We start from the raw sequence: 18459 nt of genomic DNA on the forward strand, positions 1-18459 counted from the left end.
ATGTCACTCGCCAATCAGATTGAGTGAGTCACAGCGGGGACTGCAGACAGGCTGCTGCATAGTTAATTGTAATCACCAAAGACAATTCAAATATAAATAAAATATATCAGACTTTAACGTCTTTTTTTAGAAAAAGGGACGTTTGTCACTGTTTCGTTTTGTCAATTGATTTGATTTGTATATAGCAAACATATTTTACCACTGCCATGTTCATAAGAGTAATTAAATACTTAAAAAAATAGTGATTAATTGTGATTTACTATGTCATGTGATTGACAGCCTAATTCTTGATAATTATATTAAAGAAAAAGAATTATCAGCTTGGCTGGTTTTGTTACTAATTGCACTTGTGTTAGTGGGTGATATAAATGGAGTTGGTACATGGAGCCGTGTGAGGTGGGGGAGGTGGAAGTGTTTCTGTCTAAGAGCTATTGTGGTACAGTAACATGTTGGTTTCTTTGTCTGTGGTTAATAAAAATGAGCTGTTTAAAGGCTTGTTTTATTGCAGCCACACAAAGCATTATTGGTTGACGGCTCCACTGATGTATTGTGTGTCCTGCAGCTGCCCAGCTGGCCTTGTCAGGACCTTTTTATAGCGGCAGCCTTCTCAACACTGTAGCACAAATGTTTTCTGGAGCGCTTCATCCTGCACGGATAGGGTTACACACGGACCGACACACACACAAGCAGCCACACTTTTAACCACTTTCATTCATCTTCATGTATCTAATAGTTTTACAATGTGAACAAAGCCTCACACAAAACTGCACGGAGACACCTTTTAATTTTTCTACGACAATGTGTTACAAAGTGATATGAAACACGCACACGCACACAACCATGCAAGCACGCACGCACACACACAGAGCTTGACCCTGGTAGTTAAGCCAGGGGGAGTCTCCGGTTCGCTCTCTCCTTACACACAGCAGCAGCGCTGCATGTGCGCGTCTGGCTTCCTGTGAGAGAGCAAACGAGAGAGACAGATGATTTAAGTGAGACGCTGGGTGCTCAGTGGTGAGGACGCACTTTGGATTTCCTCCGTCTGCTTCCCCCCCCTCCATCTTTCCCTGTCTAAGTGCTCCTGTCCTGTCTTTTTTCTGTTTGTCTATTGGTTGGTCCATCTGTCCACCTGTCTGTCTGACAGTGTGTTCATCCCTCTGTCTGTCCGTCTGTCCATCACAGAACGACGTGGCCCAGCTATGACAGCGCCGGCGAGCTGCTCCAGCGGTTTGGAGGTCCTCCTCTCAGCCCTGCAGGTAGGGATCCACTCTGTATTGCCTTGTGTTGTTTATGCTATTTTAAGTGCAATGTTGCAAGTCTAACCACATTGAGCTGTTAAAGTGTTAGGCTTATTATCTTTTAACTTAGCAGTTATCTTTTTTTGCATACACTGAACATTGTTGAACACTTGTTGCAGTTATTGACATTTTCCATCAAGTACTTTACAGTAATACACGTCCGAAAACGTCCATTATGTCTTTGATTCAACGCAATGCACGCTATGTGAAGTTGTCACATGAGCCGGCAGAGGCATTACATGATAAGACCAGAGACACCAGAATTAGTCATGTATCCCCAGGAGATTTGGGGATCTGTTGCTGCGTGCTGACATTTCAGTATTTGGTTGACCTCTATCATTATCAAAAACAGGAGGGTTATATTAATAATAGAAAAACAATACGTTTATTTGACATCGCACCTTTTACAGACAAATGAACGAAGTGCTTCACAGGAACAACATTTGTAAAAATAAATTAAGATCCAATGGAAAGTAAGCAAGGAAAAAAATGATTCAAAATCATTTAAAAGATGATAACCTAAAACCCAAAGTTACAAACATGAGTCAAAAGCAAATTTAAACATGTGTCTCTTCAGTTGCTTTTAAAAAGCTTCAACAGAGACTGCAGTACACAAGACGGTAGGAACGGTCTTCCAGATCCAAGATTCAAGATTCAAGATTCTTTTTATTGTCATTCCAAAAACACTTTGGGATGTGCAGTGTAGAACAAAATTACATTGCATTTGGACCACCATAAAAACAAACTTAGAAACCGATCAGCAACTAAAAAAGGCCATTATAGATAATGTTCAAATATGATTTCTAAATAAGATAGCTAGCATTTAAAAAATATGAGAAATGTAGCGATATACATGTATCTACACACATCCCACACATATACATCATATGCACACAAACTGTATTTTCCATCTTGTCTCAGCTAACAGTGTGGTGGTGTTCAACATTGTGTTTGTAGTCGGGGGGAAAAACCGTTTCGGAACCACACAGACCTGCTCCTCAGGCTGAGGGCGGGAGAGAGAACAAACTGTGGAAGGTTTGTAGAGGAATGATGGTCACCTTTAGTTTTTAAGCGAGTGCGCGGGACCACCAGTAATCCCCTGTTAGAGGACCCCAGGGAGCTGTTAGCAGTGTACAGATGGAGCAGGTCTGAGATGTAAATAAGTGCCTGACCATGCAAAGCTTTATAAATCAGAACAAGAACTTTAACTCAGATCCTGAACTTGACGAGAAGCAAATGTGATGAGTATGAAATTGGAGGGATGTGCGTCATCCTGCTGGACCCGGTCAACAGCCTTGCAGCAGAGTTCTTGACCAGGTGTAGTCGGTCCTGGGACATTACTGTAAGGGTGTTTGTCCATTACATGGTACCAGCTCGATTTGACTCGGCCGCGGTGCCCCGTTCCTTTTTCCTTTGCAGATTAGTACTGCCGCATGAGTGAGGCGAGCCGTGGCTGGACGTCATAGCAGGAAACTGCCGTGACCTAACGCGATACACGCACAGAACAGAAAGAACTCTAACTAACTAACTAACGAGAGGAAGTCTTTGGTGCCAACAAACACACTAGAATCAGTTAGCTGCCGCATCAAGGTCACCTGGACAGAGATTGGTGGATAAAAGAGTAATAGAAGAGAGGGAACAGGTTGCAGGTGTACTGAATGAGTGGTTTATCAAGGGGTGTGAAACTGAAAACATGAACAACTATGATACAAACGCACAGGTGTGCACACAGATAAGATGTGATAGTAACAGGGAACATTAAGTTAAAATTGCTCAACTTTTGTAGCTCAAGTCGTCGGCAGTGTGTACATACGGTTTTGAATTTTGCAAGAACGCAGACCACAGTCCATTAGTCTGTGAGTCCGGACTTTGAGATTGGCCCAATAACTTTGTCTAAAAGTCTGGACTCACCTGTCACTTGGTTCACTTGGTATTTCTGGGACATTAGTCATTTTTAAAGTATTGCCATTGTCAGCAGTAAACAGCAGAGTTCTGCTTTCAGCCGAGCGCTGACAGAGTCTTCTGTTAGCATGCTACTGTATGTTATCTCCACGTGAGGTATGATGTTGCAGGCGTGGGTATGTCATTGATATCCCAGGGATTCCCTCTGACATGTTCACTACCACGTGTGACAGCCAACAGGCACACAAGTCATTTTCCTGTTATTCAAACCATTCTAAGCCAGAAGAACATGTTAAAGAGTCATTTAGGACCAGTGCAGGACTACTGTGTAGTCCTGTGCTGTAGGCTACCTCCCACACATCTTGTGTTCTTGATGGTAAATAATGGCGTGATGACAGTCACTGATTCTGTTGTAGCGTCCCTGCAGCAGGTGTCTTCAATTCCATGTCCCAGTTGAAAGGCAAGAGACATCAACAGTAGAGAAAAGGGCCGATTCTATTCCACTTAACAACTGTCACGCGTCCAATAGTCTACAGGCGTACAGGCGATTGAGACAATTTGACATAAATGTCAATGGGCTTGCATAACAACAATGTGCTTAAAACATATGTTTCTCCACCTACTATTGGCATATATTGTCCTGATAATATTGTGCATTATTACTTAAACTGGAAATGCTCATTGTATTGAGGGGGTAGCTTTTTCTTCATATCAATTTTACACACTAAGATGAACTAAAATCTACCAAAACTAACTAAAAAATACATACAAATTTGACAAGGTATGTTTTATTAAATCTTCCAATAGGGCATTATAAAAATTGTCAAATTCCAAGACCAACCAATCTAAATTTTTACCATTCAGTATAATTTTAAGGTGTTAGCTCTGAAACCTGTGTTGTGCTTGGTTCTAATACTCGTTCACGTTGCATGTGTTTGTGTCATGTTAACTGTTCTGTCTCAGTGTGTGTGCTGCATTCGGATTGGCTTGTAGAAATGTGTGTGAAACCTGTGTGGATGAAAGCTGGGAGTGAATCCAAGAACTGTGTTTAAGTGGGTTTACACTGTATGAGGGGCAATTCCTGACAATCAGGAATTAATTGTCAGAGATGTGGCTTGGATCCAAGTGCAGACATGCGTGGAGGAAGCAGCAGTTATAATATCTATCCATCCATCATTTGCAACTGCAGTGTGTTCCATCTCAGGGTCCCATTCACAAAAGATATTTCAGTTATGATATATCAGCCCAATTTGCCATTTTTCTGTATTCTGGAACTCCTTTTTCCTTCTAACTCCAATCCCATGCAGTCTTTGTGAACAGGAATGTTATTGTTACAAGGCTAATATTAATACAAGCTAGGTTTGTATTTTCATTTCATTTTCATGTCAAATATTTATTATACAGGAAAGTTAGAAAAAAATAACATTACATTACAATATAAAAAACGGGCCTGACTCAGTTTAAAAACTGGTTTTCAGCAGGTTCCTGTTCTGCAGAAACATAAAACATGGTTACAGCACGTCAGGACAAACATTAATACAAGACATCGATATAGAAAAATAGATTTCGACAAATGAAATCCACAATACAGTTACATAAGGACAAAGACATTTATACAAAACATCAGCTGAGCTGAACAAATACGGTCAGTGCAAACAAGGCTTGGACAATACATAAACAATTTTTTTTTAATGTGTGCAAGTGTAACTGTTAAGAAGCAGCTGTTTGTATGCCTTTTTTAAATATTTGATAGATGATAGTGTTCTGATGTGATACGGAATGTCATTCCAAATCTTTGTATATGTATAAAAAAAAGATTTCTGACCAAAGCTGTTTTTGTATGGGGGAACTGGGATAAGTGCCTGTGAGACCGACCTAGTGAGGCGACCTGGTCTCACGTGTGTCGGAAAAGGTGCAACAATTGCTGATAAGGCGGTATTTTGCATCTGAAAATAAAATGTAATTGCGTGGCTGTTTCTAAAGTTTTCATAAGTCAGAGCCTTAGAGCGTTCAAGAGCAATACAATGGTGAGACCACTTTGGAAGGTTACAGTGAATCTTGAGAGCTCGATAGTATAGTCGAGCTATTGGTTCAGTGATTTCCTTTGTGGTAAGTGACCAAATGGGAAGACAGTAGGACATGGTTGAAAACACAATTGCATGTAAGTAGGTTTCAGAAACAGAAGAAGAAAGATATGATCTGATGTTATTATAAACATAAAGTTTCTGATTTAGCTTTTTTGTTAAATTAGACACATGTTCCCGGTATGTAAGGTGAGTCGAGTAGCACACCAAGATATTTGTAAGTCTTTGAAACAACAAGTTCTTGGTTAGCAAACGTTATAGGATCAGTAAAAGAGAGACATTTTCTGGATGAATAAAAATACATACAAAAATACATACAAATGTAAAAATACATACAAATGTACAATGCATGCACATTGTATGCGCCTAATTTTAATGTGAACAAACAGCCAAGGAGCACCGAGTTTGCTTTGCAGCACAGTTAGTGGGTGCTTTAAGAATTACATGTTTCTTTTTTTGTTAGTTGTGCAAATTTTAATGTCTGCAAAAGCGTACAAATTTGCCCCTCAACTTTTTAAATAAGATGTTAGTCTGTTAAAGTGTTGAAATATGGCATGTCGTCCTTCAACTACAAGATTTCCCAATCGATCCCCAGCCCCTCTTGCTGCATGTCTAAGTGCACTTCAGTAAGACCAAAGTTTGTGTGATTTCTATAAATGCAGTCTGTCAGCTCCGCTGTCTGATCTGCCCCCTGTATGTGCTCCCTTTCTGATCTGCTCCCTGTATGTGCTCCCTGTCTGATCTGCTCCCTGTATGTGCTCTGCTGTTTGATCTGCCCCCTGTATGTGCTCCCTGTCTGATCTGCCCCCTGTATGTGCTCCCTGTCTGATCTGCTCCCTGTATGTGCTCCGCTGTCTGATCTGCCCCCTGTATGTGCTGTGCTGTCTGAATGCTCCCTGTATGTGTTCCGCTGGCTGATCTACATCTGTATGTGCACCCTGTCTGATCTGCTCCCTGTATGTGCTCCGCTGTCTGATCTAGTCCCTGTATGTGCTCCCTGTCTGATCTGCTCCCTGTATATGCGTGTCGCAGAGCTGCCCGCATGGCAGCCTCTCAGGAATTATGTCACGCAAGTACCGTAGTACTGTGTGCAAAGCGACAGTCAATTTAAGAACACACTTGATGGTCCCATGAAAACAGTGAAAACCGGACACTTCCATGAATTTATAACCCCCCTCCCCTGGACGTTTGATAACCCTAGTACCAATTGACATAACTATCATAACCCATAATCAGGGAGGTTGTTAGCTCGGTGTGTAGCAACAGTCTCTCATTACAGTAACTTAACACAACTCTGCACTGTTTGTCCCTATTTAAACTGGCGGATAGTTGGCCACAGGAGAAGACCTCTTCATACAACACACATTTTAATGAGGGTGGTGTTTGGCCACTCCAAAAGATTTCTGTCGGAGTAGCAGAATTGAATCGGCCATCATACGCTTTCAGTCACGTTGAGACAATTTCAAACCTTCAGGATGAGAAACTCTTCTGCGGAGATTGGCGTTACATCAACATGTAGAGTAATTGAGACATCAGATAGGCTTGTGTAAACCTAGATCTCCACAGCTTCTTAAAGCGCTCATATGCTCATTTTCAGGTTCATAATTGTATTTTGAGGTTTAACCAGAATAGGTTTACATCCTTATATGAATCCTTTACAATACTTTTTAAAGAAATGTTTGTTTGCATGTTGTTTCTTACGTAATGTCTTTTTTTCTTTCTTTTTTTTTTTTTACGTGATTTTGAATAATCAATGGAGGATGGCTGGGCTCATACAGACCTGAGCAGACCCAACTTGCATAGTCATTGTGTTCAGAGTACAAAAAAAATATTCTGTTAAGCAGCGCTTCATCAGTGTGCATAGTAAAACTAGAACAAAAAATTATGGTATGTACGTAGTGTCCTTGGTGAATATGAAACCAACAAGTCTGTTTCTGATTGAGGGAAGGCAATCATTTCAGATATGATACGCTTTTCCATTCATTGTTTCTTTTCTGTCTTTTTGTCTGTGCAGAATGGAGGGGATGTGGAGAGCACCTTAAATATCCTCAATGTCTTGGATGAACTTCTGTCTGCTGGTAAGCTCACATACTGTAAGCTCTTGATCACTTCATTGCATTTGACAAAGCAATATTGTGTAGGGGACTAAATTTCCTTTTGAATAAACTCAGCCTCATCATTAAAAAGAGAACAGAGGTAGGGAACAGTTTGATAGCTTGGTCTTACCAGACTCTTTTCCATGATGTACCAATGTAACTCTCGCCCCCAAACACAAACACGCGGACCTGATTGGTTCTCCAGTGGTCCTCATTTGAAAACAACAAAACTCAGCAAAGATTGTTCTTGCTCGTGCTGTAACTTCTGGATAACAGACCAAATGGCTTCACCCGCATTTTTCTCCGCCACTTAAAGCATGACAGGACACAAGTAAGCTTTGTGACAGCAGATTACTAACTTTTGAATGCTAGTGGAAGATGAATTGGTTGATTGAGATAAACAGCTGGTGGGCCGATTCGGAGCTCCAGTCAAAAGCTCAAACAATGTGGAAACCATGTGGAAAAGATGATGGAAGCATGACATATCTCATGTTTCAGCTCTTGTTACATGCTTCATGGATGGTGGGTGGAACACACGTAGTACCAGAATTAGTGTAATGTGGACTTTGGACCTCAGCTCATTGGGGTAAGAGGTGGTGATTGTTCAGATAAGATAGTGTTAAAGGGTGTGTACTCTCCAATATTTAACAGTGAAGAGTTTTTCCTACACTCTCCATCAACGCCTTTAAATTAAGGTAGAAAGTGTAAGGTTTCTGACGAACCCTGCAGAAGTGAACCCAGGACACTGAGACAGACAAAGTGAGAAAAGTTTGATTTTCTAGGCAATGGAGACAAAGGTCAGTTACCAGGAAGTCACATGGAAACAAGCTGACATCAGACAAACAAGGGCCAACACAGACAGAAGTAGGACTGCAGGATTATTTGGCTCGAACACTTGACAACCTAGCAAATGACCAGAGAAACAGGACTGGTAGAAATATTGAGGGGCTAATGGGGGAATGAGCTGCGGGGCAGGAAAGGGGTGGAAGGATCTGAGGACTGAAGTTGTTGGAGATGTGGCTGGAGGGAGAGACAGAAGAGATAACATGGTTAGTTGTAGGTGGGTACAACACTTACACAGTGTAATTCCTGTTTTATGTTTTAAATTTTGGAACAAGTCATGCCACCACCTTAACACCAAAGAAAACACATACATCCATCAGACTCCCAATGGTTTCCCTGCTCGGATATTTTGTATTGGAGTAGTTTCTTGCAAAGGAACCAGCTGCATCTTTCTGTCTCTGTGCAGGTACAGATCGTCGTATCCACTACATGATCAGTAAAGGTGGCAGCGAGGCTTTGCTCATAGCACTGGTCAAAGCCGGCCGCAGCTTCAGTCCCAACTACACCATCGTGCTTCCACTGCTGCACCTGCTGGCTAAAGTGGGACACAGAGGTGAGGATGGATGAGAAATTTATAGGTGATGGATGAAAAGCCAAATGTTAGACTGTTGAACCAAAGATGGTGAGTTGTTCAGCAGGAACAGGACATGTGGTAACCACTAGCATCTTTTTGGTAATACTAATAATGGTGATGATATGTGCAAAGCTACACATATCCCCACCAAACGCCAAGCACAATATGCAAGAACTAGATATCAGAAATAAAAACACCAGCCCTGCAGGAAATCCAATAGGACAAAAAAGCTGTCATGTTTTTACTATTCTCACATTGCCGTTGTTTTGTGCTTTGTTTGTCAGTTATGCAACTGTTTTTTTAATCAGAAAATTACAAGATAGAAACTCTTACGTAAGATCAGTTTGACTATAATTTCTAAATGATTGGATTTGGTGGGACTAGTTTAGCTGAAATGTTCAATATGTTAATGATTTGGGGAAATGGAAATGTTGGTATTTGCAGACAGACATTCAACAGATTGGTTGAGAACAATTCCATCACTTAAAAAGTGGACAGTGTCCAATAAAATCCTGTGAGATTGTCAGGAAAAGTAATTTCTAAAACTGTCACTGAAAAGGCCGGAGTGACACGGTTGTTACTAGTGTCACAATCTTAAGGCATTTTATTTTATTTTTATTTGATATTTAATATTCTTAAAAAAAAGAAAGAAACTTTTTTAAAAGATAAATTTTTTGGCATTTTTATAGGACAGCTTAGACTTGAAAGGGGAGAGAGAGGGGGGAATGACATGCAGCAAAGGGCCGCAGGTTGGAGTCGAACCCGTGGCCGCTGCTTTGAGGATTAAATCTCTGCATAAGGGTGCCCGCTCTACCAGGTGAGCTACCCGGGCGCCCTGCTGTCCACTTTTTAAGTGATGAAATCGTTCTCCATCAATCTGTGTGCTGCTAAGATGTTTGATGCCTTGGAACTCTGAAGAACTCAAAAAAAAATGTTTGCAGTGAACTATTTACTATTAATAGGAAAACTACGAATACTGCACAGCAAAAGTCCTGCATTCACATGTTCAAGTGAAGAGTAAAAGAGAGAAATTATCAGCACAACGTTCTTTGAATTGCTTAACATCTGTTCAAGGTGGAGTGTTCAACTTTGATATAATGCTGGATAGTTTAATGAATAATACTGCATCACATTTTAAGTGTTGTATTTTTAGAGTATAAATTGAATCTGCAACGTAACATTCATCTTACATGTAAATGTGGTAGGACAATGTTTAACCCTCATGTTGTCCTCAGGTCAAATTGCGTAGTGTTAAAAAAAGGGATAACAATATTGAAAAAAATTAAAAATATTGATAAAAAGCGTCAACAAAAGTGTGGATTTTCAATTTTGACGGGAAGACAACACAAGGGTTAACTCTAACTAAGTATAAGTACACAGGAAATCAGTGGTACCCAGTTGAGTTTTATAGTGGTCCTCTGTGGTCCTTACGCAAGTTATTTTGGAGTGTAATCGTTCTGGAGAACAACACAGGAAGGCTAATAAAGATGATAAATATTTTTAATAAATGCTATGATCAGCTGATTCAACGCTTTTCACCTTGACATTACTCTGATGACACATTCATGAACATGTTCTCTCTGTGTGTGTGCGTGTGTGCGTGTGTTTGTGTGTGTGCGTGCGTGCGTGTGTGCAGACCGCCGTATAGGTGTGAAGGCAGAGGAGGCTGGAGCTGTGCTGCTCACTCTCAATCTGCTCCGACAGAACGCCCAGCACGGCAGCAGGGCCGCAGCCTGTCTCTGGGCCATCCAAGTCTTCTGTTCATCAGGTACACACACACTTACTCATGCACACACTGATCAATAATGAATTCATTTTTGTCACACTTTATCTTTCACTGTCTCAATACTCCCACATTTTTGAATCAGCTATTTATTTGCCATTCTCCTAGCAACATTTCTTGTTACCTGTACTGATTGTGTGACACAGGATAACAAAGCCTGGTTGGTATGTGATACCTCAGCAGCTACTCATTGGGTGCTTAGAGTGCCTGAGTCAGAGCAGGGCTCACCCACTAGGTGTCAGTAAAGTAGCAAAAAAACAAACCTAAAAACTGGATGGATCCCCTCTGCCCCAATCTTCATCATTTCTATTAATGTGTGCTTTGAATCTCCTCAACATGATATCATTACTTTTTAAACAACAAGGAAAGTCAGAAATGTGGTCAAAAACATTCTGTTGAGTAGTAACAGTGTACACAGTGTAGTAACCTTGGAGAACTCAATGGTTCCCAGCCTCAAGGGTTAAAAGTTCCACAGTCGTGGCACGCTTACTGACACGTCCACAGCTCGAGTGTTTGTGTCATTTAGAGCAGCTGCAGCCAGCCAGGTGTTTAAAGGTCATGCCCTTGGCATGGAAAAGTCACTTTATGATATTTTTTAACATTAATATGAGTTCCCCCAGCCTGCCTATGCCCCCCCCAGTGGATAGAAATGGTGATAGGTGTAAACCGAGCCCTGGGTATCCTGCTCTGTCTTTGAGAAAATGAAAGCTCAGATGGGCCGATCTGGAATCTTGCTCCTTTTGAGGTCATAAGGGGCAAGGTTACCTCCCCTTTCTCTGCTTTGCCCGCCCAGAGAATTTGTCCCACCCATGAGAGAGAGACATCATGGCTTTCAAATGAGCAAAGTGGCAGTTGGTCAAGCCCACGCACCCAGCCTCCACCTTGCCCCCTCAAAAGCTACAGACTCAGAAAGGACACATACTGAGGAACGCTCATTGTGGGCCTGGCTCTAGGGGCTGTAGTGCTGCACCAAGGTTGAATTGAAAGAGACTTCAGATACAGTATTAGGGGACCACTACGGTCCATAAATAAAAGCATCCAAAGAGCACTATGACATGGGACCTTTAAGGGAACTGACCTGTGTCTGTGTGTCTTGAAGAGAGCTACGTGCAGTAGGAAATGATGCAACAAAGATTTAGCAGATCTGCCAAGCTCATGACACATTTTAGCATAACAACTAAGCACCATTGATAAGACTGAGCCCAGAAATGCTGAACCGCTACATTACATACAAGTGGATCAACTTGGACATTGCAACTAAGGAATCAGCTCTATTAACTTTGTATACTGTGCTTAGCCTACATGTCACTTTAGAGGGGAACTTAAATCCAAAAGCAAGTGAACACATATTGAGTAAAGAGCTGGTAATAGAAAGAAACAGGAAGATTATTCACACGTGGACACTGAAGAGTCAGGAAACAGATAATTCAATTTAACAGAATTCAAATGATACACATTACACTACACCTTTTTCTTCTCATAATCATGAATTCATGTTTTCAGTTGGTCATGTGTTCTCCCCACAGTTTCTACAGCCAACCTTATTGGAGCAAACCAAGGACTGGATGTCATCTACTGCCTCATCCCTCAGTGTAGCCCCAAACATCTGCCCACCATCAAGTAGGTTTGGCAAGTCTTCTGCATCTCACGCTGACACTATCTCCCACTCAGAAAGGGGGACTGGACCAGACAATGCCTCCATAACACTGACTGAACACTCACCATACGATGTCATCACGATACTTATGTCACAATACAAAATAATTGTGAACCTGTTGCAAAATTCTGCGAGATATTACAATTTTATATTTTTATTTTGTATTCCCAATTTCAAATGATGTCCCCAAAGGGAAACTTAGTCAACATCTGTTTCATCTCCATATATCACTTACATTTTATTGCGGCAAAATGGGAGAAACTGACCAACACATATATAATAAAAGATCCATACTTCTGTGTATTAATACAGTATTGCCACAGAAAATATTGCATATGCTGTATTGATTTTTCCCCCGACCCTAGAGCCAAGTATCTGTGTCTGTATCTGTTCAGACTTCAATTTAATTTATTTTTATATTGGAATAAGAGTAGAACGAAGCGTAACAATCCTGGTTTTCTTTTAATTATTATTGTTCTTCAGTAAGCTATTCTAATAATTACAAATGCCTACACGTAATATTGGTTTATGGTTTTCATAAATAGACATGTATAACCATACATATTACTGAAATCACTTTAAACTTACATTCAGTGCCGGTTGCATTCAAACCAGTAAACTAAATTGTAAACCAATGAATAATTATAATAATGTATACTTTATTAATCCGGAAAGGGGAAATTACAATGTTCACTCTTTTGATATTACACACAGGCCTGAAATACACACACATGCTCAGTACCTATACACACTAATGGAGAGATGTCGGAGTGGAAAGGCACCGCGGGCAAGGGTTTGTGCGTTGCTCAAGAGTACCTTGGCAGTACCCAGGAGGTGAACTGGCACCTCTCCAGCTACCAGCTACCACCATACTTTGGTCCGTATGGGGACTTGAACCAGCAACCCTCCGGTTCCCAACCCAACTCCCTACTGGCAGAGCTGCTGCCACCCCTATAAATAGCGCTAATTCTCCAATGTGATAGCCGTGTGACACAGTCTGACTGAGCACTGAGCACAAAGTGTCAACTAGCTGCTAACTCCACCGCCAGAGCTAACAGACGCTAATCTCCTCGTCCTCCTGTTGGACCTATGGCAAGACCACACAAGGCAGGAAACATTATGATAAACTACCTCAGCCAACCAAAAAACATGAATCAATTTGAAGTGAATCAAATTAATGTTCTCCGTTTTGCCCGTTTTTTCCCCAAATGCTATAAAATTGAATAAGACACCCCGAAATGAATGAAAGTAGAGATTTGTACTTGCCAAAAAGCGTTGTGTGGAATCAATCATGCTATTTTGGGGAATTAAAAAGAACATTGATATAGGAAAATGGGTCAATTTGACCTGAGGACAACATCAGGGTTAACGTTAATGTCTTGATGTTAAGACACGCCAACACAAGCCGGCACAAATACCCCCCCACCGAACACCATCTGTTTGACATCTTCCCAAAAACAAATCATTTAAAAATATTTGTACAAAATAAATATTTGGAAGGGGGTGCTGTCCTGGGCCTTCGCCCAGAAGCTTAGTTCAGGAGATGAAGTATTCTACTGCTGCCCCCAAATCAACAGTCCAGTACATAGTCTAATAGTAACGAGATCTCACCTCATGTGTAAATGAATGATGATGATGGAGGTCCTGGCCCCTGGCTGACTGTCAACATCAAACTAAATCCTTCTCTCAGAGCCAGAACACAGTTCTGTGACATTCAATGCCTTGTTGATGACGATGATTAGTTGGATGTTTAACATCATTGTCCTGAGAGTTGGAGTCCTAATGATTTTGGGTGACCCCCTTAGCCTTTCTCCTGAACCTTGTGAAAACACCATTTCATCCCAACAAAACCTGAGCTGAGTTTTGAATATTTGCAGAGGATACATCTATCTTTGGAACAGGCTGACATCTCCTCTAGTGTGCACATTGATCCATATTTCCACTCATATGCAAAAAATATTAAAATTCTGGTTGTTGCAAAATTTGCCGGCTTATTTATTATTCCAATTGCACCATGCCAAGGACAAACCTACCTGCTGCTTAACGGCTCAACGAATAATAAAACCCTCATGTTTTGTCCGTAAACTAGCTTGAAATACATGAGGCGCTATGGAAATCTGGGTCACCGTCTGCTTTATTAAAGCCTGATCCGTGAAATGTGCACTGGAACGACGCACCAACTGCATGGTAGTGTTACAGATACAGGGAAACATTATCATTATATCAACATATTCTTGGTCTAAACACATCTTGATTTCTCCTCAACGTATGCTCTCTAAGCCACCATCCTGCTCCTCTTGGATCCTGTTTCCGCTTCCCATCTGTCTCTGTCAGAACTCATGGCATTTGGCTCAAATAGCCATCTTCCTCCAGTATACCCAGCGGAGCATGCCATGAGCACCAGGAGTACCTCTTATTCCCTCTGTGGCTGGCCCGAGGCCATGCATACCTGCCACTAGTGAACATGAAACTCCCCTGTGGTGTGAGGAAATCGGAGGCTCAGGCATCACATATTTACAGCCCACAGGGCCAATTTTCTGAATCGTTTCCATGCAGAAACCAGCTGTTATTTGTTATAACACAATTAGAAGACTCTGGGATTCCAGATTTCAAAGCCAATTGCTACTTTGGGTAATTTGTTAGAATTGGCAGCTGAGAATTCCTGTGATGTAATAAGACCAACGAGGCAGGAGATATGCTATTTCCCTCAAGTGTGAGAGGCAGTTAGACATGTCTATCACAGTGATTTATTCAATTATAGCCATGATATGGCGACCGTTAGATATGCCAGTTAGCTGCTGTGCACACTTTTAAAGCAGTAAAGTCAGTCACTCAGCTGTACAACTAAATCTGTCCGTCTCTGCTCAACTGTCAACGGCACTTAATCCTTCACTCCCGTCTGTTAGAGTGCAAGGCTCTGCATCTCTTCTTACGATCCTCTTTAAATTGTTGCAGGTTTGAGCTACTGTGGACTGCCATGGAGGCATTTTACTTTGATTGACAGGTTTGAATTCATTTGTAATTCAAGGACGCTCCGTCTCTTACTGACTCCTAATATACTACCCTAAATGCACCATAGACTCTTTGATTTACATCCCAGCTCCCCAGTTCCACTTTAACAGAACAGGTCAACATGCACACCCTCGCCTCGACACTTTCTAAACGGCAGAGTAAATCACATCTTGGACAATTCCTTGTAGGTCTATAAATATTTGTTTCCATTATACATTCTGTTTTCCCTAATGGTGGGGAGAAGAGGCCAGTCCGTCTAAGGGTAAAACTGGCCAGACCACAGTCCAGCACCATGTTCACACATCACTGCATCCAGCTTTGGTTATGGGGCAACCACTGTCATGGTTTGGTGTTTTGTTATATAGTTCATGTTTTAGTCCTTGGTTGCGCCCTTGTCTTGTCTAGTTGTGGTTTCACTTCTTGTGGTCTCTTGTGAACTGTCTTTGTTCTTTTCCCGGTTTTTACTTTGGATAGTCCGGTTTTCTGTGCTTTCTTGTCTTCAGTTTTACTTCCTGTGTTTTCCTGACCTTGTGATTACCTGATGGCTTCCAACTGTTTACCAGCCCTTGTGTCAACTGGCTCTTGTAACCTCGTTACCCTCTGGATTTGGTGTTCTTCTTGTCCATTGTCAGATCCTTGTAGTGATAGTGCGTACTGTTTTATTAGTCTTCCTGGGTCATGTTAGTGTTCCTGTGTTTTCTGTTTTTATTTGGACTTTATTCTTGGTTCCTGTTTTTTCCTGCTTGTTTCCAGGACTCTTTTTTGCTTTTGTGCATTTCTGGATTCATGAAATCATCAAAACTACCTTCAGTTTCCTTTTCTGCATTGTGGGTCCACCATTCAACAACCTTCCTTAAGAACCACTCTACCTCCAAGCTACCCCAAGGGCTTTTGCATGTTCCAATATTGCACTCTGTTACTTAAAAAAAACAAGACAATATATCAAAGAAAAGTTTTTATTTAGCTTTTCAAGTAGCACATGAAACCCTCCGTACATCCCGGTCTTCTTGCTCTGCACCCCGTGACAGTGTCCCCCCCGGCTCTGCTGGCCCAGATGCATCCCTGTCGTTGTCATAAGCCTCTCCGTGACTCTCATAAAGATTATAGGAAGCACATCAGGTCAGAAGCAGAGATTTCACCAGTTGTACGCCCACCAGACGGTCTGCGGCGGCGATTTTGCAAAGCGTGAATGATCTGAAACATATTTTACATATTTTTTGGTGTGTAGTCATGGTTGCTAAGTTCATGTACTTTATATAGCGTTTAGTAAATACTGACCGGGGCCCCTAACGTTACCAGGAAACTTAACTTACCCTTTTGGGTCGTCATGTCGACGTCTGAACTCCGTCAGAATTCCCAAACTCTTGTTTTTTTTCAGCTGGGATTTTTGTTGCTTCCTTCAGCTTCTTTTGAAACAAAAAATGTCTTCTGGCTGTGGCAAGTAGCCGACGTGCTGTTGTGAGTTGCGTTAAAAATTACATCATCACGCGTAGCTATGGTGACCAGCCACGCTGAGGCGTTACTCAATCTGCAATGGAAAACGGACGCAGAATGCGTTGAGTTGAGACGAGGCGAGTCAAGCTGTTAACAGCAGTGGTTCACAGTCACAGCCCCCTCACTCTGACATCTCTCCATTAGACCTGAGCATGTGTGTGTAGTTCATGCCTGTGTGTAAAAATGTAAATTGTAATTTCCCTATAGGGCCTCAATAAAGAGTATAAATAAATTACATTGCAGTGTGATAACAGTATCAGACTCAATCTATCATTATATCATATTAATTATCACTCTGCTAATTCTCAGGACCCTGCCTGAGGAAGACCCGGCTGGGTCAAAAAGTCACAGCACAATACAACACATTAACAACGTATTAACAACGTAGAGTGTGGGCAGCTCATACTTATCAGTTGTATCCAGCTCTTTCTTGCCCTCCAGCTCACCGTGGGGGGGGTGCACCCTACTACTCCTGCTCTACAACGTAAAACCTGGCCTGCTCTGCACAAGTGAAGTCATAATAAGAGACTGGTGTTTGACTACACTTATCTCAAGTGGTTAAACTGGTGATATTCTAATGAGTAAACGCCATTTATTTTGCTGTCTAGACGGCTAATTGGCAACAGCGCCTGAAGGATTCTGAAACTCTGGTTTACAATAATCTCATGCAAAAGGACAGCATGAATTCTTGTTCTTCTGCTCTGTTAAATACATTGGCTGTCTGAATGCTGGTGTGTTTGGAAGAAGGCGGGGGACAAAGTGATGGGGTCAGGGGGTAGAAAACAGGTCTAGGATACGAGGACAGAGGAGAGGACGCTGTCTCAGTTGAAGGGGGTCTATGAGGTCGTCCTGGAGGAGATCAGCAGACAGGTGATGTGTTGTTTCAAACGCACCTGCTCCGTGCTGGGTCCCTACACGGCTGTCCATCCGCTCAACCAGCAACAACACCTCATGTCCTTTGTGCTGACGCAACCCTTTCCAAAATAAACTTGATTGTACATGGTGTGCATCTTACCTCAGGGAGTCCAGCTAAATCCTTGATGTGCCTGAACTACGACTCACATCACCGTGAGGGGCTGAGCTGTCATCCAGGACGAGTCAACAAATACATGATAGATATTTATTGATCCCAATAAAATGGGAATTTATAGTGTTACAGCAGCAACATCAGTCACACAGCACAGAATATAAACACTAGTATACAATATACATACAGTATACATGAAATAATAGGATAAAATACAAGAACAAATATTTCAATACATACAAGGGAATACAAAAATGTGCAACTGCTTAAATAGTATGATAAATATGTAGATAAAGCTATTGTGCAGATGCATTAGTGCAGTATTGGCGAGTCTCAGAGTCTTATCTAGCACCCAGTCATGACGTTTTAAAGAGTTTTATTGTCTGTGGTAGGAATGATCTCCTGTAGCGGTCCGTGCGGCGTCGAAGCTGTCGAAGCCTCTTAGAGAAGGAGCTCCTCTGTTGGACCGGGGGGGTGGGGGGGGTGGAGGGGGTGGAGAGGGGGGTCGGGGTTATCCATGATAGATAACCCTATGTTCAGAGACCTCCTCTCCACCACAGCTTCAAATGTCTCCTGTTTGCAGCCGATCACGGAGCCAGCCTTCCGGATCAAATAACGTTCTGGGCCCATAGAAAGAAATTAAAATCTGACCTAAGAAACTTCATTTAATGCAACATTATCGCCAACTG

General features: G+C 41.8%; 1 protein-coding gene across 4 annotated transcripts in view; it reads left to right on the forward strand.

Moving 5' to 3' along the window:
* LOC117949699 (cytosolic carboxypeptidase 4) overlaps positions 1 to 18459 on the forward strand; it is an 85444-nt gene that overhangs the window by 11077 nt on the left and 55908 nt on the right. For 2 of the 4 annotated variants that reach the window (XM_034880208.1, XM_034880209.1), the window contains exons 2-6: positions 1183 to 1256; positions 7299 to 7362; positions 8630 to 8776; positions 10434 to 10565; positions 12107 to 12200. In XM_034880208.1, coding sequence (XP_034736099.1) covers positions 1183 to 1256; positions 7299 to 7362; positions 8630 to 8776; positions 10434 to 10565; positions 12107 to 12200 — 511 coding nt within the window. Of the gene's footprint in view, positions 1 to 975; positions 1112 to 1182; positions 1257 to 7298; positions 7363 to 8629; positions 8777 to 10433; positions 10566 to 12106; positions 12201 to 18459 lie in introns of those variants that run through there. The other 2 variants (XM_034880210.1, XM_034880211.1) reach the window with 2 other exon arrangements.

The sequence above is a fragment of the Etheostoma cragini genome, chromosome 8 (genome assembly GCF_013103735.1).
Source record: "Etheostoma cragini isolate CJK2018 chromosome 8, CSU_Ecrag_1.0, whole genome shotgun sequence".
Lineage (NCBI taxonomy): Eukaryota > Metazoa > Chordata > Actinopteri > Perciformes > Percidae > Etheostoma > Etheostoma cragini.